At 42.4% G+C, this 21,661-nt stretch overlaps 1 protein-coding gene across 2 annotated transcripts in view; it reads right to left on the reverse strand.

Moving 5' to 3' along the window:
- fndc3ba (fibronectin type III domain containing 3Ba) overlaps positions 1–21,661 on the reverse strand; it is a 149,505-nt gene that overhangs the window by 22,688 nt on the left and 105,156 nt on the right. For both annotated transcript variants that reach the window (XM_050061076.1, XM_050061075.1), the window contains exons 17-24: positions 21,108–21,179; positions 17,701–17,819; positions 17,316–17,421; positions 16,468–16,640; positions 14,458–14,571; positions 13,880–14,029; positions 10,129–10,409; positions 1,150–1,374 (exon numbers count right to left, since the gene is read on the reverse strand). In XM_050061076.1, coding sequence (XP_049917033.1) covers positions 1,150–1,374; positions 10,129–10,409; positions 13,880–14,029; positions 14,458–14,571; positions 16,468–16,640; positions 17,316–17,421; positions 17,701–17,819; positions 21,108–21,179 — 1,240 coding nt within the window. The remainder of the gene's footprint in view (positions 1–1,149; positions 1,375–10,128; positions 10,410–13,879; positions 14,030–14,457; positions 14,572–16,467; positions 16,641–17,315; positions 17,422–17,700; positions 17,820–21,107; positions 21,180–21,661) is intronic.

Here is a 21,661-nt window from a genome sequence, read left to right on the forward strand (position 1 = left end):
GCGTGATTAATACAATGATTGTTCTGCAACTGGAACCTGCAGTTTATTGTCTGAACTCAACACAACCAAGGAAGCTGTGGCATCGCGCGTGCAAAGCGTGTCAACCAGGTCAGGCTGGGTGGGATTGAAAGGATAGTGTGCTGTCAAGGATGACACCCAGACTCTTAACCTGGGGGACGGGTGAAACGGAGGAGTTATCAACAGTGAGAGAAAAGCTGTTGGTTTTGGATAAAGTGGATTTGGTGCCAATGAGGAGAACCTCGGTTTTGTTACTGTTTAATTTAAGGAAGTTTAGGGTGAACCAGGTTTTTATTTCAGTGATGCAATCAGTGAGGGAGGTGGGCGGGAGAGTGGACGAGGGTTTAGTGGTGAGGTAGAGCTGGGTGTCATCAGCGTAACAGTGGAAGTGAATGTTAAATTTGCAGAAGATATTGCCGAGGGGAAGGAGGTAGGTGATGAAGAGGTGGAGCCCCAGGACAGAGCCCTGGGGCACACCTGAAGTGACGGAGGAAGGGATGGATTCCTTGGTTTTTAAGAGCCAGAAGTGACTATATTTGGGAGCGAGATTGATCTAACTGAGAAGTTGAGAACACTATCAGCATACAGGATGTCACTCAAAGCCGCTCACCCTTAATTATGTGTATTTTTAAGCCTGAATACAATGTAGACTGCTTAGTTATTAAAAAAACTCACTCCCTGTACAGTTGTCATGGAAATCAGCTACAGAGACCAAAACAATTTTTTGTACCAGACTGTAAACATGTTTATTTCTGGGCATTTTCACATGGAGGTCCATGGGGATTGACTGGCTCCTGGAGCCAACCTCATGTGACCATTAGACAGACGGCACTTTGGTGTGTTGGCTTTATTTTTCAGCCCCAGAGGTTGCCACGTGAATCAACATCTACTTCAAAGTAGTGCATTAAAGCAAAGAATGTGTCTATTTCCACCTTAACTGTGAGCTTTTATTGTGATGTTTCCGTGTAAATAAGTACATCTGGTATGTTCGACATTTTATCTTTTCTGTCCCTGTATATGTAGTCTAGAAAACAGGAAGCTGGACCCCTCTCAGTCTATACCATGAGGTAAACAGTGATGTAAGAGCAGTATAGATCAGTGTGTGTGTGTGTTTGTGTGTGTGTGCTCCACCTGTGGTTCTTGTCCTCCATTTGTAGTGTGTAGACCATGTCATCAGCGAGCAGGGCGCGGGTGTGCGTGTTGCTGGCGTTTTCGCCCCACTTCAGCTTCAGGCTCTGAGGGCCGGCTGCCGAGCATTCGAGTGGGGGCGGGGCCGGAGGGAGGGGGCGTGTTCTTGCCAGCAGGGGTGGACTCAAGGGACTGGAGCCGATGGCATTCACCGCCTGGATATGTACACTGCAATGGAGGAAGAGACAGATGAAGAATTATTACAGAGTGTACACTGTGAGATAAAACTTAGACACTCAAATACTACTTGATACTTTCGGAAAAATGTCTTTAGAAATGGAGGTACTGGAGCATGCATGTTGTGTGCAGGCATTAAAGTCACACACCAAAAGAACATACATTAATGGAGGGTATGTACTACGTAACCTTGTTTGTTCTCAGCATGGTTACAGACCTATTTTTCTAATGGTGGAGTAATTTTCCATGAGGAGGCTGAGCTTGCGCATTAGCTTTGACCTTGGATGCATCTGTGATGCCTTCGCCCATTACCATTCACCCATTACAATTCAATGTACTCTCCTGGAGGAGACTTAAATACGTCTGGACTTGTTGGCCCACTTTTCCCTCCTCTATCTACAGTTATAGTAGGATGTATGAAAAAAAGCAATCACTGCTGAACAGTGTTTTACAGGATTTACTATTTGAAAGGAACTTTTTATTTTCAAAGCAACAGAAAGCAATTTCTTTCATTTCCTGCAATTTGATTGAGGTTTAGGTTCCAAAAAGGCAATCTAGAGATTCTGGGTTCTGTGCAATGTGATTAAAAAGAAACATGAAGTAACATGAAGTCAGTTAAACTCCAGGGTTTTCAATCTGTCTATTTAGGAAGCCAAAGTGATTGTGAATCTGTTTCAGCTGCTTTGGTGCAAATCAAAGTGAACAAAGGTGCAATGGAGAGGCAAAAGCAAGACAACCCCAAAAGGGAATGGTTTTACATGTGGTGTCCACAGACAGTTGCTCTCTCCTTATCCTTCCTGTCTGACTCTTCTCTAGTGTCCTTGTCACTACTGGTAGCATGAGGTGGTACCTGCAGCCCAGTCAGGTTGCACAGGTAGTCCAGCTCCTCCAGGATGGCACAAGAAAGTTTGCTGTGTCTCCCAGCACAGTCTCAAGTTAGACGAGGAGAGCTGTACAGGGCCATAGAAGGGCATCAACCCAGCAGCAGGACCGGTATCTGCTCCTTTGTGTGAGGAGGAACAGGAGGAGCACTGCCAGAGCCCTACACAATGACCTCCAGCAGGCTACTGGTGTGCATGTTTCTGACCACACTGTCAGAAACAGACTCCATAAGGGTGGCATCAGGGCCTGACATCCTCCAGTGGGACTTGTGCTCACAGCCCAGCACCATACAGCTCAACTGGCGTTCGCCAGAGAACAACAGAATTAGCAGGCCCGCCACTGGCGCCCCGTTCTCTTCACAGATAAGAGCAGGTTCACACTGAGCACATGTGACAGGCATGAAAGAGTCTGGAGACGCCGTGGTGAACGTTATGCTGCCTGTTACATCATCCTGCATGAACCATTTGGAGGTGGGTCAGTGATGGTCTGGGGAGGCATATCCTTGGAGGGTTGCATAGACCTCCATGTCACAGCCAACAGTACCCTGACTGCTGTTAGATACATGTGGCCAGAGTGTGTGGGTAGTTCCTGGATGATGAAGGCACTGATGCCATTGACTGGCCCTCTCGTTCCCCTGACCTAAAACAACTGAGCACCTATGGGATGTTATGTATTGCTGCATCCAATGCTGCCAAGTACCGCCAGGACTGTCCAGGAGCTCAATGATGCCCTGATCCAGGTCTGGGAGGAGATCCCCCAGGACACCATCAGCCGACTCATCAGGAGCATGCCCAGATGTTGTCAGGAGTGCATACAGGTACGCAGGGGTCATACACACTACTGAGTCACATTATTATAAGTTGGATCAGCCTGTGATTTCAATTCTTTACTTTGATTTTTGGTGTGATTTTGAATCCAGCCCTCAGTGGGCTGATGAGTTTGGTTTCCACCGATCGTTGTTGCATAATTTTGTTCTCAACAAATTATACAATGTACATCAGTTCATCAAGATCTGATGTGTGATTTAAGTGTTCCCTTAATTATTTTTGAGCATTGCATTTTGCACATTATACATCTATAATTAAAAAATACTAGCACACACATGCACACACTCAAGGGCACACAAATCTCCTGCCAATTAAAAAGCACTTGCAGGAATGGATTTTTGTTTTTTCAAAGTCCCCTGCTGCCTTTCTTCTAGGAATCCCCCTCCTTCCCTCACCCTTTTTCAGTCCATGTCTGATCAACTGATTAGCATCCATATCAGAGGCTCTCAGCTAGAAAACATCCACCGTCTGACATTTAATTGCCGATTCTCTGTAACTGTAACCTTTCATTAAAATTTACGCGGCCAAGTGAGGGCCGATGAGAAAGGGCAACGTTCATCGATCCACGGGGTAATTAAGCATATAGATGAAAGATGATGAGGTATGGAGAAGAAGAGAGAGTTACAGATAAAGGATCTCGGGGAGGATTTGCATATCAAAGTTCAGAATACATACAGTGTTAGTTTCTCTGCATTTTGTTTCATCAAGAAAAGACAAAATCGAACAGTAAAGATGAACAAAAGGTACATGGCACTTTTAGAACCATTTTTCCTGCTGAGCAAAACACTGAACCTCCCACCGAGTCTCTTGTACTCAGCTTAATGACGGCTAACCGAATTACTAGAATGTAAATAAAATGTTGCAAGCAGGAAACAAGTTGCATAATTGTACCTTCCTGCAAATGTGTCTATTTTCGTGACGAGCATGAAACACGCAGTCCCCTTTAATTACTTGTTGGTAGTAATTGACATTTTGTGGATTTCTCCCCTGTTTAATTAAGTGTGCACTTCCTTAGCATTGGAGCTTTATTGAATGTGTAATCCCTGTGGCAATCATCCTCTCAAGGTGTCTCTGCAGACTTAAATACCTTTTAGTATTAGTAAGGGAATGTGATGGCATTGAGAGAAGATGCACAAGAAGGGCTGTAAAACCTTACATCTGAAGAAAGAAAACAGCCATTACTGAAAAAAATGTCTGCTGCCTTTTATTTATTTGTACTGAAGACGTTCCGCAGAGTCTTTGGACACCTAAAGGTTATGAAGCCTCTAATGAAAAACATGACATTTAATAAGAAAACACATTTAAAAATCCAAAGTATTATTTACAGGTTGTAGGTGGTTTAGATGTACTATTAAGACTTTTTTCTCAACATATCAGTGCTGAAGGAAACTAGAGTTACTGCCTTGTGGTTGCATGCTTCTGTGCACCTGTCAAGTTGCACTTACAGTTAACAAGGATGCCTCACACACATCCCCACACTCCTCACACCACAAACGATCTATACAATCAGCACAGTTTCAAGGAGGACACCTAAGATTACTGTCACCAATTCAGTCTCTGATCAAATCCTGCCCTTTCTGTTACCCGATTTATGGTGTTGAATAATGGCCAGAAAGGTTTTATCAGGTCACATTTACCTTCACCTTCGACCACCGAATATAATCAGTTCATTCTTGAGTCCTAGTGGACGTTTGTTTCAGATTTGAAGAAATTCCCTCAAGGCGTTCTTGATATATTATGTTCACAAGAATGGGATGGACGAACAACTAGAAAACATAATTCTTCCAGCCACAACTATCATCAGCCTGGAGGCATTAATTCCTACATATTTTCCATTTCAGAATTCCATACTTTTCCAGACCTTTCTTTTAACTCTGACCTCTTAATACCGTGCCCGCCAGGACATACTTTGAGGTCCTCGGGCAGAGGTCTTTTGTCTGTTCCAGAGGCTTGGCTGAAAACTTAAGGGGACAGAGGGTTTGCTGTCAGGGCCCCGAGGCTCTGGAACAGTCTGCCCAAGGATATCAGGTTGGCTGAGTCAGTGATCTCTTAAAGTCCCTTCTAAAAACGTACTTTTATCGCAGAGTCTTTCCTGAGTTTTAAGTTCATTTGTACAGAAGCGTATTGCATTCACTTGACAAATAAAAAAAGCTCTGTTTTTCTGAGTATTTTTTTCTGTTTTTCGGAGTAATTTATTTATTTTTCTGTGTTTTTGGTGTAATTTTTTCTGTTTTTCTGAGTAATATTTTCTGTTTTTCTGAGTAATTTTTTCCCCTGTTTTTCGTGGTAATTTTTTTTCCTGAACGAGGATTGCATTCACTTGACAAATAAAAAAAGCCCTGTTTTTCTGAGTATTTTTTTCTTTTTTTTTTGGAGTAATTTATTTATTTTTCTGTTTTTTGGTGTAATTTCTTCTGTTTTTCTGAGTATTTTTTTCCCTGCTTTTCGTGGTAATTTTTTTCTGTTTTTCGTGGTAATTTTTTTCCCTGAACGTAGAGACGAGATACTTCAAAATCTCGCAAGAAGCTCCCACCTGGCACCTGCAAGTGACCGGTGCCTGCGTAAAGTCGACAAACTAATGATAACACCATCTATATGACTTAAAGACAAGAGTATCTCCTAGTGTCTCAAACCCAAAACAAAGTAAAACTGGATTAAACTAAACAAGCGGGTCATGTTTGCTTCCATTATATCAAGCTCTCAAGAAAGGAATGAAAGTGTCTGTTGTTCTATTGCTCTAACAGAAAAAAAACAAAAAAAAACAAAAAAAAACCCCACGAAAAACAGAAACAAAATTACCGTGAAAAACAGAAAAAAAATTACACCGAAAAACGGAAAAATAAAAAAATGACTGCGAAAAACAGAAAAAAAAATACTCAATAAAACAGATTTTTTTTTATTTGCAATACGCTTCCGTACATTTTAACTGTCTTTTATATCCTCAGTTTTTATAAACTTCAGTGTTTTTATCGGATATTTTGTCATTATTATTATTATTTACCATTTGGAATCCTTAGCAAACTAAACTTTATATTTGGGAACGTCAACCAGAGACGACATTCCACTGTCAAGAGAAAAGTAAAACCAATATTGCCTTAAGAAATTACTGCAAGGTATTAAATCATAAAACCATTACTGAAGAAATACTACTTTAATCACATATAGGACAAATTGTGTGCAGAACTGAAACATACCCCAGTATGCAGAAATGATTTTGGAAAAAGGCAATGTTCCTTTTTTTCCCTCGCCGGTATTTAGCGCAAATTTGGAGCCTTATTTGGCCCCCGTTACGACAAGATAACATGACATGGTTGGCACTAGTGGGTGACTTGGGTCATCTAGTTTAATATGACACTTGTGTCTTCACTCTAGCTTTAAAACTGAGCCCCATACAGCAGGTTATATTCGCTAACATTACTCTGCCTCACTTCTCACCTTCACCTTTGTTGCTTCTCCACATATTTTTGCAGACGTTTGGTCCTTGCCTCTTTTCTTTTTTCATTACCTTGTTCTCTCTATACTCTATACTCTAGGCTGCAGTTTGTTTAGATGATAAAAATACATTTATTTACCATGTAAATGCATATAATTTGTATTATCAATGATTTCAGTCAGTAAGTATATTGTACTTGAACTCATTTAAGCGTCAACCATGGACCTTTTCATGGGCGCAACCACAGCCTTGGGTCATGGTCATCTGTACTCTCAGACGGTGGGCCTGTCCACAGCTTCTATGCAGCTTTGTTTATTCACTGTGTCCATGAAAACAACAATGAACGCAGCCAAAAAGGTTCCAAACGTTCCAACAAGTTAAATATTTGCTTATTTGTGGTGCTACGTTTATTTGCACTTTCTTTCAAACCATCTTGGTGGCAGATGTCCTGATTTGGTTCAGTTATAAAGCACTTGCAGCAGAGCTATTTTACAGGCGTGAAGTGTAGAGGCACCTCTGCAAAAGAGTGTGCATTTAGTTGCATGCCAAACTTCTTGCCTTGTTTTCGAAGATGTCATTGGCTGTTCTGCCTGCTCCAAACACCATGAAAAACACTACTTTATTCTGAAATTCTGAATTTTACATTTTAGAAAACAGAATAGGGGCAACAGCCTGTAAACACAAATATTTTTCCATACTCTCTTTTATTTTTTTGTATATTTATCCAGACCTGGACCTAACTTAAATCCAATCCCATGCCTGTCTGTAGCGTAGGAACCACGAAAAAAGAATCTGATTTACTGTTTTTCTCTTGAACATACAACTATTGTTACTAAGGACAGTTCTCCAGAGCATGGACAGAGGAGAAGAAAAACCTCTTAAGTCTAAACATTATTCATCAACAATAGGACATTTTAAACCTGCACAACAGCACACACAGCCCCGCTCCGACAGAGCAAACAACATCTACTGCCGTCCTTTCCAAAGCTATACACACAAATAAAATATGAATAATATTATTTGAAGCACCCTGCTGCTGTAAATAACAACCAGAATTACCGTCACTGTCACACACAAGCACTCCCACAGGCAGACTCTCATGCACACACACACACGCACACACACGTACACGAGCGCACACATGCACATTGTTCTGCCTCGGTGGCAACCATTATGCAAGAGAGCAGAGTGACACCGGGACAAAAACAACCTCAGAATGAAAACAATGGTGTGTGATCGCTGTGCCTCGTCACGTCATCCTACCTTGGACGCCTTTTTTAACCCCCTCGATTCAGAGAACTCACTGCACAAGCACATGCAGGCACACACATACACAAACACACACACACACACACACACACACACACACACACACACACAGAATCACATATAGAGGCATATAGCTGGTGATTCGGACTATTAGGTAGTTGTTTACTGTTGCACGTGCACAACAGGGTCTGACATCTCTGCTAATGCCAACATCATACAGGCTATCCCTACTTACTATATACATAAAATCCTACTATTACTACTACGAGGCATGTATCCGTTTCATGTGTCACACTGTCGGGAACAAGAGACAAAGTAAACATACAGTAACTTGCGCTGCAGCCTCACAGGCAGACAGCCTGTTGTTGGTTTCAAGGACTCAAACTCAATTTTCATGAGTTGAAAGTGACTTTGAATCCTGACAAAATAAAACTTATGATGTTTAAAAACTCAAAGAAAATCTCTTATCACATTTCAGGGCAACACGATTGAATCTGTATCTTTACATCAAATTTTTAACTGGTAAGTCTCTCTCTTTGAAGCCTCACATTCAGCAACTTGTAAAGAAGCTGAAGCCGAAGGTGGGTTTTTATTTTAGATAATAAGTTTCACTTCTCTTTGATGCAAAGAGATGTCTAATTGCTGCAGCTTCTATGCGTGTGATTGACTATGTTAATGTTACATATATGCATCTCTGAATGCCTTCTCTCCTTAAATACCGTGAGGTTCATCCCAACTCTCAAGGCCCTCACTGGATGGTAAATGCTAAGTGGAGCTACACTTGTATAGCACCTTCCTTTCTACTCTTCCGACCACTCAAAGCGCTTCAACGCTGCATGTCACATTCACTCATTCACACACACATTCACACACCTGTGGCTAAGACTACCATACAGGTGCCACCTGCTACTCAGCTTAAACGCACTCAGAGGCGTCAGGAGCAATTCTGGTTTCAGTATCTTGCCCAAGGAAATACATAAGAGGATAGAGGAGTGTTGCTTCCTTTATAAACGGATCAAACGTCTCGCCAAGGAGTGTTGCTAGGGCTGGGTGATATGGACAAACAGACATATCTCTGTATTTTCAGGCTGAATGGAGATACAAGATTTGATACAAGGTGCAGTAAGAGCCTGTTGTCTGCAGCTCTTCGTCAACATCTCACTGTGGCTGTTTCTGCTTTCACTTTCCTCCCTGCTGTATTATTACACTTGTCTTTATTACAGAAAAGCCGCTAATAAAGTTCCGCTAATTCGATGATAAACATATTTAATTTCCTAAAGATTCTTCACAATAAAAGTCCTGTTATTTTGTCATGTATAAACTTTTATTGTGAAAGAGCAAAATAAGGAAGTACACAAGTACCAAGAGCTGAACACACAGACTTTTAAAAACACCTTTCTTTCTTGTCTCCTGCAGAAAGAAGGTGAGTAGAGTCCCACAACACTCAGGCTTGTTTGAGAGAGGGAGAAGCTGGGTCGTCAAGGGTTCGCCGCGGTGGGCAAGACGTCACCGCTACCTGCTCGAGGGCGGGCAGCCCGGCTGTTGGACCTACTCTATAAAGGTCAATCGCTGGCGCAGGTTGTCGTGACATAGCCTGTCTTAACTGATAATGGAAACGCAAATCAGCGTGGCATTGCTTGACTCAGCGCAGCCAAAAGTGAGAGTGGAAAAGGCCCACAGTATTGTACATGTGTTACTGTGGTAACTTCATTCATCTCACAGACTGATTTAGCGTGCTTGTGCAGCATATAGACCGATGTTGCACTGTAGACTAATGACCAGACAGATTAAACTGAGGAGCAGCTCTGTGTCTCTCTGAGTGTTGATGGAGAACTTGTGGGTTAGTGAGCAGGGCGGAGCTGTGCGGAGAGTGTAAGAGAGGAGAGATGCACACTGGTTTGTGTTACATAACACAACTTGACCCTATATCGATAAATATATCCATATATCATACATAGTCGTTATATCGCCCAGCTCTAGGTGTTGCTATGACCAGTCTCGTGGCATCAATGTCAGACACTGCAGGCAGCAATTTAAAAAAAGCTCTTAAAATTGACTGTACTCTATCTATTAATACAGGTTCATTAATCAATATTTAATACTGGCGTAAAAGGGAACTATATTTCAGAAGCTCTGACATCTGATGTTAATGGACACCTGCCCATCAGTTACTGTCTATGGTTGTATATTCGGGTTTGATTTGTAGCTCATGTGCGTCAAAATGTCAGCCCATGATTTGCTGATCATCATCAGTATAAATCCTTGTGTCCAATAAAATCTTAGTTTATAGGTTCCCTCACATTAACCCTGCCGTCTGCTAATTTACGCCAGTACCTGTATTCGCTGTCAGGCTGCAGGCCTGTGACAAGGTGACTCGTCCCCGACTCCACAGTGATGGTTTGGTCGTCCAGGGTGATGACGTAGGAGGCGATCTCTGCCCCGTTGCTGTTCGGCTCATCCCACTTCAGGAGGAGGCAGGTAGACGGGGAGTGACCTGCGTCCAAGGATGTCGGGAGGTCCAGGAGCGAGAGGGAGGAGACCTGGTCGGGATTTGTCGCCGGGGTCCGGAAACTCACCTGCTCACTGTAGGGACCGGCGCCTGCCTGGTTCACCGCCTGTGTTGGACACAAAAATGAGGAAATTTGAGGACAGAAAATCAGAGAACCAAGTCAGATAAATGAAGGTTAAAAAACGGGTTGAAAAGAGAAGGAGACAGAGGTGAAATGCAATAAATCAATAAAATAAAGAACATGAGGGGCACTTATTTTAAAATCGAGAGGAGAAACCGACATGAAGAATGGAACACGAAAAGAAAATCAGCAGAGGGAGGTGAATTCAAATTAGTTGTGAAAGAACATTAGTCTATTTCTTTTGATGTGTGATACATTTATATTCATCTCGAGGAGCCTCTGTTAAACACCCTTCAATCGCTTTTGAGTTGTAATAGTCTGCTTCATCGCCACGGACAAACTCAGCCAGAAGGACACCAGGACAAAATATACCAGCCTTTTAAAAAAACACATCTGCTAGGTTTTGAAAGCTTGAACTAAAATTTAAAAGGAATAACACATGCAGGAATGTTCTCTACATTTTTAACTTGCAAGCAAAATGTGAACTCTGTGGCTGTTACGCAACCGACAAGATGAGCAAGGTGTCTGCAAGGAGCTACGGATTTATTGTAATGGTCAAAAAAGAAAAACAAAACACTACATTAAGAACGTGAGGGACACTTATTTTTCAGTATGAAATGTACTGTAGCCACTTTTCAAGAACAGCACAGTAAACATTTAAGTGCACATCAAGGAATGGAAGGCATGATTAGTAGTCTATGATGTGTGCTTAGAGAAAAGACTTTATCTTGGCAATAAATCATCTACATACTCTGAGGGTCCGACAAGAAAAGTTATGTTTCAGAGGTATTTCTGATTTACCTTATTATATTATATATGTGTTGGTGAGGCTTGGAAAACATAAAGAAATCTGAGGAACTCTTCGTTTTTATTTCTTATCCTCCTTGTTAAAGTCCTTGTTCAGGATCCCTCAAAATAACACTGGTTGCACAAACCCCCTTAAGTCCTCTCCTTAAAATGTTCACTTAGGTATTAATGGTTTTCTCCTTGTCTTGATCTTATACTTAAGGAATCCATAGTCCGTTGCACAAAAGCAAGGTTTTCGTTGCGGTTTCTTCCTATAATCCTTCTCTGTTTTCTAGTATTTGGGATCAAATTTACTTTGGAGTTTGTGCTTTCTATAACTCTATTCCTAATCTTCTCTTCCTCTGACCAGTATGGTTTTCTTGTCTTCTTTTCTTCTGCCATTTTTAACAAATAATAAGCCAACTTTGCGAGACAGTAACAGGCATCACAAGCGTGAGTCCAAGCAAAGAATCAGTCTCCATGGACACTTTTACCGCTGTAAAATTCTGTGCAACATTGTAAGGGTTAGTTGAGATTACATGATTTTCACCACGATTTTGAAGTCGCAGAGGATCTTGAGAGCCACCTTGGGTCGAAGGTGAGTCGGCAGATAGTCTGTCACGACGAGTCCTCATGTATGAACAAGCCTACGAGCAAGTCGCCCCCTCGTCTGCGACTGGGACCGGATATCTGGCATGCTAGAAAACTGGAGAAATCTGACACGACTGACGAAGAGCATCAGCCAATGAAAGGCGGGATACGTCCCACATCAGCACGCAGGAGGACGGAAGAAATGTGAGGAGGACAAGCCGCAGGGTTGCCAGCTCCAGTCGCTTCTTTTGGGCTTGTTTCCATAGCCCTGCTTGCTTGTTGCTCTCCCAAGATCTGGCAACACTGACAAGCTGGCAAGCACCAAAAACAATGGCGTCGTCCACAGGATCACGGGGAGCGCGTTGTGTTTGGACCCAGGCCCTGGAGGCAGATCTGATTCAACACTGGGAAGAATATCCATGCCTTTACGATGTGTCGTCTCCAAGTTAAAAACGTAGTTTGGTGACGTCACCACGTTATCTGGGGCTCTGACGGCGAGGGCTCGGTGGAGAAATCTTGTGGTGTGCACACACGGGTCGTAATGCAGTTGGCGAGACTCCCGGTGACAGAAACACACGTTGCCAGGTATGAACACTCAAAAGATTACGATAGTCTCTGTCACGCAAAATCGGGGTGAAAATCGTGTAATGTGCCTTAAGTCCTTCAGCTAAGGAGAAATTAGGCCTTAAGTGTCATACTTGAGGATAAAACTTAAGGTGTTTTGTGCAACTGGCTGTTTCAAGTGTCATAAAACAAGTGTATGTCAGCGCTGCTCCAGCAGGTGAACCTGCTCTGATTCATACAGCTACAGGACATAAGGAGTCACGGAGGGTTCAGCCAAGTCGATGCCTCTTGTGTGGTTTGCTCTTCCAAGTCCTCTTAAGAGGCGCATCTGTCTGATTATTACACATATGAACACACATGTGCACTAAAATACACAAAGACAAATCAGGTATGCACACACACAAAGATTAGGACAACAGGAGGATGACCCTGTGCCGTCCTCTAAACTATAAATGAGCCCATAAAGAAGTGAGCCATAAACCATGCTGTTATTGGATTCATGGCTTCAGGGTACATCAGGAGGGAACGCAAGGGAGACAGAGTGTGTGTATGTGTATGTGTGTGTGTGATAGACAAATACACAAAGAGAACTATTTATGCATCAGATTAAGAGTCAGAACACAAATAAAATCAATTATCATCAACCTTTCACTGGTCTCTGTCTGTTCGTGTGTGTTTCTTGCTTCTGAGGCTCCTGGCTGACATTTATATGCAGCTGTCTGCATTTGTCTGGGTTTGTGTGCCGACTGAGTCTCTGTCATGTTTGCAACTGCGCTCATGTGTCATGTTTGTGCATGTGTCTGTGTTCATGTCCTGTAATAGTTGATATGCTTTTTTATTTCCTGTAAACATGCTTGTGTATGACTGCAGTATCTGTCCATCCTGGAGGAGGGATTCCTCCTCAGTTGCTCTTCCTGAGGGTTTTCTTTGGGGAGTTTTTCCTTATCCGCTGCGAGGGTCCAAAGGACAGAGGGATGTTGTATGCTGTAAAGCCCTCTGAGGCAGATTGTGATTTGAGATATTGGGCTTCATAAATAAAATTGAATTGAAATTGCAAGGGGCACGCCCCCCTTAAGATTTAGAGCACTGATAATAAAACATTAAAGTCGTAGTGGACTTTTATTTTGACAAAATGAAATATATTTGTACCATAAACTGAAGCAGAAAATGCACAAATTGTTGCATAAAATTCACCAGAATGCAGGAAATTAAGTGTTCGATGTTTACATTTTTTGGTGAAGGACCCCCAAAACTTATGTTTCATGAGGAAAAAAATAGGGAGTGCTGCACTGGGTTAAGGTTTTGTGTAGTTAGTTGTTAGTGCTCTTGAAGGATTGGGCAATGAGTCACTTAAAGATAAAAAAAGATGCTGTTTTTTATCTTTAAGTGACCGTTGTTTCATGTTTGTCCCCCACAATGTTGAAAAGAAACCCACGCCCTTGTGAGCGTGAATACGTGTCCATGTATTTAGTACCTATAAGCATGTTTAGAGTGTATGTCTGTGTGTGTGTTACCTGTAGCCTGCAGCAGAAATCTGTGGCAGGCGTCAGGTCGGACACTTCACACTGTGTGGCAGCTCCGCAGTAGATGAGCTCCATGGGTTCATCTTCCCTCGCCCACTCCAGACGATACTCAGAGATGTCTGTACCCGAACCCTCGGGACTCTGCAGCACACAGAGACACACACTTAGCTCAGGGAAACAAGTGGGAACTTGAATTTAAAACAACACTGACAAAAATCAGGATATACAGCGTCACATTAAAGCAGACCAAAGGTAAATGATGGCTACACTAGATACAGGCTTTACTACATTTAAGATTCGTCACCACAGGCTTTCTTTGAATTTGGATACATCAACCAGGATGAGCTGGATTGCTATGAACAACAAAATCGTCTGACTCTAGTTCGTAACAGCCCAGGAAAACAAATGTAAAGCAGCAGCCTTTCAGGTCAGTAGAAACAGAAAAAGGGAGGCTGGGCCTCTTTAGATAACTGCAAGAAATGTGGCCTCTCTCTTTCTCTTGCTGTCTGTTTGTCTTGTGCATTCTTTGCTCATAAAATCTGATAAACACAGTAATGTATCTGGCTCACCTCCCAGTTGAGCGTTACGCAGGTGTTACTGGTGAGAGTGATGAGAGGCGCTCCGCACTGGCCAGGAGGGCCCGCTGCAGTCGTCACCTCTGTTGGCTCCGAGTACGCTCCGAACTAGACGAGAGAAACAGACACCACAGTCATGATGAGACAGTGTTACACAAGCGACAACGGCGGCACAAATCATACTGGGTTGCCTGTTAATGTGTGTACATGCAAGTGTGTTTTTTTTAATTATTTGGCATGTTCCTCCTACTTTTAAGTGTGTGTGTGTGCTGTGTTTGTGTCTGCATCCCATCAGCCAGTCTGAGTGCTAGTTCACTCTGGAGTGTGTGCATGATTAAACCAAGCAGATGTTAGCTGTGGAACACTTGTGCATCTAAACACGGCTGCTGTTAGTCTGTCTGGGACAAGCTGACCTAATAGATACTGGCCCTGTATCTGTGTGTTTGTGAGTGCGGCTACAATAAAAACCATTCTAATTTGAATGGAGTGGGTTTTTTTTATTTTATTTGGATCATACTAAAAGGTCCCGCAGTTCATGTACTCGATGTGCTGGAGTAGATTTCACAGCCATACAGCCATTAAAAGAATTTCATGCTTGTACAGAGGAAAATGAGAAGTACTTTTATGTATTTTGCTTTTATTCCTACTGGGTCTCATTCATGACATGTGAGTAAATCTGTGAGCAGATGTGCACATAAAAAACTTGGTATTAAAAACCTATTCTGGATTCATGAATGCAGCGGAAAATTCGGATTGATCGTAGGCATGTATCAATCAAAAATTGACAGCGCGCTCCCGCTAGTCAGCAATTAGCATACATCCCCGCCCATGACTAGCTAGTGACCACCATATAAGGAGGTGATATTTACTCTGGACAGGTGCATCCTGACAACCTGGGGACATGGAGCGAACAAAGAAAGAGAAAGAGAGAAAGAGAAAAACTTGTCTGATGCTGACAACATTTTATTTTCTTCTGTTAGTAGAGGTGTGACAGGGACAGGTAAATCAAAGACCTAACTGGTGCCATTCACTCTGTGTCAGCTGTTGTAAGAACCAATGAAAATGGTTCATCATAAAACTAGATGCAAAAAATGCACAAGTACCATTAAGTTTAACACTAAGTAAGACAGTCTGGCGTAAAACCACACCGTATTCTTCCAAATCTCTGCCAGGTTCAGGTTCACCAGCTGCCCGGTGCGAGCAGAGACAGACGCCGAATTGCTTTCCCATGTCCACTAGTCTTATCAAACCCAAACGTCTCCCACGTCGTGTCTCTGATAATTAAATTAAGCAAAAATTACATGCAGTTTGGGGCTGCAGTGCGTAAAGAGCGCAGAGGAGAGGAGGAGCGCGCTGCTTTATTTTATTTATTCAGAGAACAGCGTTTTCCAGTTTTGTATTAAGTTGATTTAAATGACTCATTCACGTTTTTAGAAGCTTAAATCGGCTAAATGCCAACTAATTTAACTAAATGTATCTTATTTACACAAGCACTACGAGCAGTCAGAAGCAGGTGAGATTTTTTTAGTACCTACTTAAAGATCAGAGCTACTAACATATTGATGAATGCCGAAATACATGTAAATTTCCTTCTGCTCACGTTTCATGAATGAGACCCCTCCATCCGGAGGGTCTTGGGGGCAGCAGGCTGAGCAAAGCACCCCAGACGTCCCTCTCCCCAGCAACGCTTCCCAGCTCCTCCTGGGGGACCCCAAGGCGTTCCCAGGCCAGATTAGATATGTAATCCCTCCAGCGTGTTCTGGGTCTGCCCGGGGCCTCCTACCAGTGGGACGTGCCTGAACCACGTCCAGCGGGAGGCACCAAGGAGGCATCCTGATTAGATGCCCGAACCACCTCAACTGTTTCCTCAACCTTTCGGCGCGAAGAAGCAGCGCTCTACTCCGAGCTCTTTACCCTACCTCTAAGGCTGAGCCCACCCATTGGCTGCAGCTGAATGAGACCCATTGATCGTATTCCTACAGTGTGTGCGTGTAAATTTCTTACCCCAGCTTCGTTGGCAGCCCGCAGTTGGAAGCTGTATGTTGCACCCGGCAGCAGACTACCAACAGTGCACTGTATCTCCGACCCATGATAGACCTCTGCTGGCTTGGTGTCGCCCTCGCTCATCTCCAAACTGAACACACACTCCTCACACACTCCCTCAGAGACAGGAGGGTCTGCGGGGACACAGAGAGAGAGCAATTACAAACTGTGATGAGATGACATGTAATCAAAACCATGTGTGATGTAAAGACACAAAAGATATGATGATATGTTTTATGTGTTAACTATAAAGGATTTACTCTGTTTATTTTTAGATGCGTTCACAGATCAGTTCACCAGGTGCATTTTGAAATCCCCTCTGAGGGATTCTTTCTTCCACCAGCTGCTTCACTTTGGACGCAGCACAGGGAAAGTAATAAATGACAGAGACAGTGGGGAAAACCCTCCAATACATTATGTCTGACCTTCAGCTCGAGCCAGTAATTGCAGCAGCGCTGCCTGAATGTGAGCTGATTAGAATTGCGGCCAGCTGTTTTAAACTGGTTAAAACAAGAACTTTCTCGGCGTTTCAGGCTGGGAGACTTTTGCCTGCCAACAGATAAGAACGCTAATCTGCAATAATGGGCCGACATTAGGGGAGTTAAGTCAGATATGAGGCTAGGTTAGGCATTTAATGGGCTAAATTAGGGCTGAATTAGGCTGAAACATGGTTGACTAAGGTTACATTAGAGCTGGCCAGGGAAACATATTAAGCAGCCAGAGGGTGATTTAGCCGCCTTACGTAAAAACATTCAAATGTATTCTGATAAATAAAACTAAACACAGTGTACGTGTATGTCTGCACTCACCCCATTCTAACTGCACTTCCTTGTGTTTGGCTTTACCCACAATCCTTGGTGGCTGGCAGCGGCCTGGTGGGACGCTTAATGTACGGACCGGAACACTAACAGTGCACTTCAGGAGCGGCGATAAACACAGGAAAGCAAAACAAAAGAGAAGGAACTGCAGTTATAGATCAGTTTGAATAATAGGCAGCAGAAATGTTAATTACACTCGGGTACTTTGTTGATTATCTGCAAGCAGATTCTAAATTCCCCTCATTTTTTTTCCTAGCACTGATGCAGCACCGCCACCCCACTCCTAACTCAAGAACTGTTTGTGAAAAATCCAAAGTTTACCAAGTGACCACTCTGAAGTTGTTGTTGCATGTGTGAGTGTTTGTTTGTTTCTTACAGGGCTGTGTCCTCCGGTTGTGATGCTACACACACGTAGGCGGTAGAAGGTCCCAGGTGTCAGGCGCTCACACACACATTCTGTTGCTGGACCAGTGTACGCTACCTCCCACTGGCTCGCTGCACACAAACACACACACACACACACACACACACATACAAAAAATTACACAATCTTTCACATGCATAAGAATAAGAGCACACACAGAGCCCCTCGCTGTTAGGCACTCTGTAGTCGATCCAGTTATTTTCCCAGAAATAGAATCCCATTGACCTAATTAATAACTGCACAACTCTTTGTGTTGCTTTTATTGTTTAGTTGATGGATTGTGTAGGACTGTGAAAGGTATTATTCTACCTGTAGAGCTGCACTCCTGTTATGCAAATATAGATCCTGTTTGTACCGCAGCACAGAAAGCAATTTAACAGCAGAGGGGGCATACAGTATATTATGATTATGTAATGCATACACTTGAGTTATTTACACACTCTGGCTACAACCCCTGAAGGTTAGTTGAGAATTTTTTGGAGAGGGGTTGTATGAGGTGCTTATTCATAGACAGTGTATTACCTACAGTAGATCCAGTTTGGAGACGCTAAGTGATGTGTTGCCGTGGACGGGGGCAGCAGCAAATGTATATTAGTCATCTAAAACATCAATTTCAGTTTAAGTGAACACTTTATTTAGAATATTTTCACCGCTTTACCTTGCAGTCAGACATCCCTTTCCAACAGGGGACTGCAGCTGTTACTGTATGTCGCTCTCGTCAAAGCCGCCAGACTCCATTGACAAAGACTGTAATTTTACTTCTCAGAACACAGGAGTTACTAGTCAACAGTTACCCTGATCAGTTAGTTGTTTTGTTATTGTGTGACTTTGGTATATTAAAGGGTGAGTTTGAATTCACCAAAGTCACACAATAAGACAAACAAACTATCCAATAGAGGCAGTAGTAGCCCCATGGAGAGCCTATGAAGTGGTGTAAAGTTTAGTTGATTCAATACACACATTAAACATGGGTTAATAGAGACAATTTCAAACACAAGTACACAAATCGGCTTCACTATAACTCGCAGGATTCACAGACAAAGCATTTGTCTTTATCTGGACACATTTTCCCCCACAGACGCAACATGCTAATGTTTTTAGCACAAGCCTATGGCATTTTACATTGTATAAATTAGCCTAGAGGCTAGCAAACTTTTCCTCTACCCATTAAATGAGGGACAATAGCAACAATAAACAAAGGTAGTGTTACAAAATTCGGCTCCATTAGAACTGACAGGGTTCACTAACAACTGTCTCATACTAAACATGTTTTCCAAACAAATACAACATGCTAACGTTATTAGCACAAGCCTATGGCATTTTACATTGTATAAATTAGCCCTAGCAACTAGTGGAAATTTCCTCTGCTTATATGAAGCCAGGATAAAGCACACACAAGACTTAAAATGCTATTTTGTGGAGGCTTTATTGTCTTGACAACTTATTGTTTCTGATCTGTGAAATAAAAGTGATAGACCGGAGAAAAAATAGACAATAGGTCTGAGGAGGTGCACATCAGGCTTTGTAATGTGAACTCCCACTAGGTTTTTAAATGTGTCTGTTGGCCTGTTTTGTACTTGTATATCAGAAAGTTCAGTACAGACTTTGTACAAAAAAAGGACTTTTTGTCAAAGGAGTCTGGTGGCTTTGAAAACAGCTTCAAGGGCTGTTTGACGACAAAGTCAAGCGGTGAAAATGTTCTCAATAGCATAAAATTAAACTGATATTGAGGGCTGTCTTTGGGTGGCTAAAATATGTCTTGCTGCCACCCTCGTCCACAGCAGTACATAGCTTTGTTTCCGTGTCCGACTTCTGCCTGCTTCTCCAAACTGGGGGCGCGACAACTGCCATCTATTGTAGGTAATACACTGACTATGGTGGGAACCTCATACAGCCCCACTTCAAAAAATCCGAATTATCCCTTTAAATGGAGTTCAAGTAAACTTTCAAGCACTGCACATAAATAAATCAGTGACTGCTTAGAGGTTAGTCAAACATCTGTTTCAGAGCAGTTAAAGCTACACTAACAAAGCACCTTAATACTGTAATGAATTACAGCAACCACAATGACATGAGTCAGGGCCTGACAGTTCACCGCTGGTGCAAGTTAGTGAGAGGTGAGAGGGTGAAAAGGGCTCACATGGACACGATATACAGATCAGAGAACAGGAATCATGGGCAATAAAACGACTATGATATGTGACATATTTGATATTTAAAGGTGCATAAATCCTCTTGTTCACGGTCCTACATGATTACACAATTTTGTGCAAAAGCAAAACAATTCTGATTGACTCCCATGAGATATTTCTGTATTTTGTGTGTTCTTCTCACTGCTTTAAAGTTAGAAAAAGGTGGTGTCATGTTCTTTTCCGCACCAATTTGTCACAGTGGAGTCAGAAACTGACAGCTGGCGGGTTGTTAGGTCACTGTCAATCAAATCTGATGAAAAGACACCTAGACAGGCCTGATGAAGCAGGTGAGGTGTCTGAACGTTGACCTCTTGATAAAAATAACTAAGGATTAAACCTTTATTATTTCTTATCATGTTCCAATATTAAATTCTATAGAGAAATACATCTGAAGCCAGGTTTTCAGGGCCATTAAGAGTTCAGATTCTAGCCTAATTATAACATATTTTTATCTAATAAAAGCACAACTGCAGCAGTTGAGATAAATCCTAACACATCCAGTCATGCTGACTGAAAAAGCACAGAGTAAATTTAAGTTGCAGACAAGCCAGGGGCTGAATTAACCAATTACATCAATTTAGCCCACTTAGTCCAAACCGCTGGACTTGTACTGAGATATGTGCCGCTGTTCTTCCTCTTTTATTACCAATGAAAAAAGAGCATGAGCTTTTAATGTTCTTTTCATCTGTTGTCAAGAGAGGGTCGACGAGGACGGAGAGAAACATATGCTGCTCAGACTGTAAAGCCCTCTGAGGTGAATTTGTGATTTGTGACAATGGGCTATGTAAATAAAATTGACTTGACTTGTCTCCAGAAACAACTCCTTTTTCATTCATGTGATTCACAGGAATATGAGAAATTATGCCACATTCCGCTCCCTGCTGAAGAAACAAGAGAACATTTGGTTCTCTTTTCCTGAAAATCTGAACAAGTTATGTGCGTTAAATTGATGCTAACAAAGAGCAAATTATGGCCTCTATTCTTCTTGGGAGAGTAAGTGAAAAAAATGGATGCACAGAGAGAATGAGCACAGGGGAGAGAGGACGGATGGTGCATTTTGAGCTTTGTTTCATAAGATGATGGACTGAAAGAGCACTCAAATTAACTGAGTGTGTGGCACAGATGGACGGTTGGACAGAAGCACAGACAGATAGATGTGAGTCGTACCTTCGGAGCATCCCTCTGAGATCTCAAGCAGATATGTAAGAGCCTCTGAGCCCCCGTTGTCCTGGGGAGGATCTGTTGGAGGAGAAGATGGACTTGTTTTAGTTTGGGTTAACATCACGCATACACATCACCAACTGGAGAACGATTGAGATAATCATTTTGATTTTCCAACATGGCTTTTATGGCTTCAGGAAAAGATGTAAAATCACGAAAACTCGTCCATACACATTGAGTACAGCATACCATACCATGACTTAGTCATACCAAAAATTAGAAAGAAAACAAAAAACATTCGGCCACAGGAGGAGCCACAGCGATCGGTCGTATTTTAGTCATTTTTAAGCATTTTTCTGTTGTTATAGCGCCACCCAGTTGCCAATTACAGTTAAATTTCTCCAGTCACCTTGGGGCGTCCTGTTCTACGTATCTACCAAGTTTAGTAAAAATCCATATGGCGGTTAGACCTAGATAAGAAATTAGCTCTCTAGTGCCCCCATTTTGTTTGATGGGGTCAATAATGAAGGGGTCCCCTCAGATTATGTGTGGTCATATGC

Source organism: Epinephelus moara, chromosome 14 (assembly GCF_006386435.1).
Source record: "Epinephelus moara isolate mb chromosome 14, YSFRI_EMoa_1.0, whole genome shotgun sequence".
Classification (NCBI taxonomy): domain Eukaryota; kingdom Metazoa; phylum Chordata; class Actinopteri; order Perciformes; family Serranidae; genus Epinephelus; species Epinephelus moara.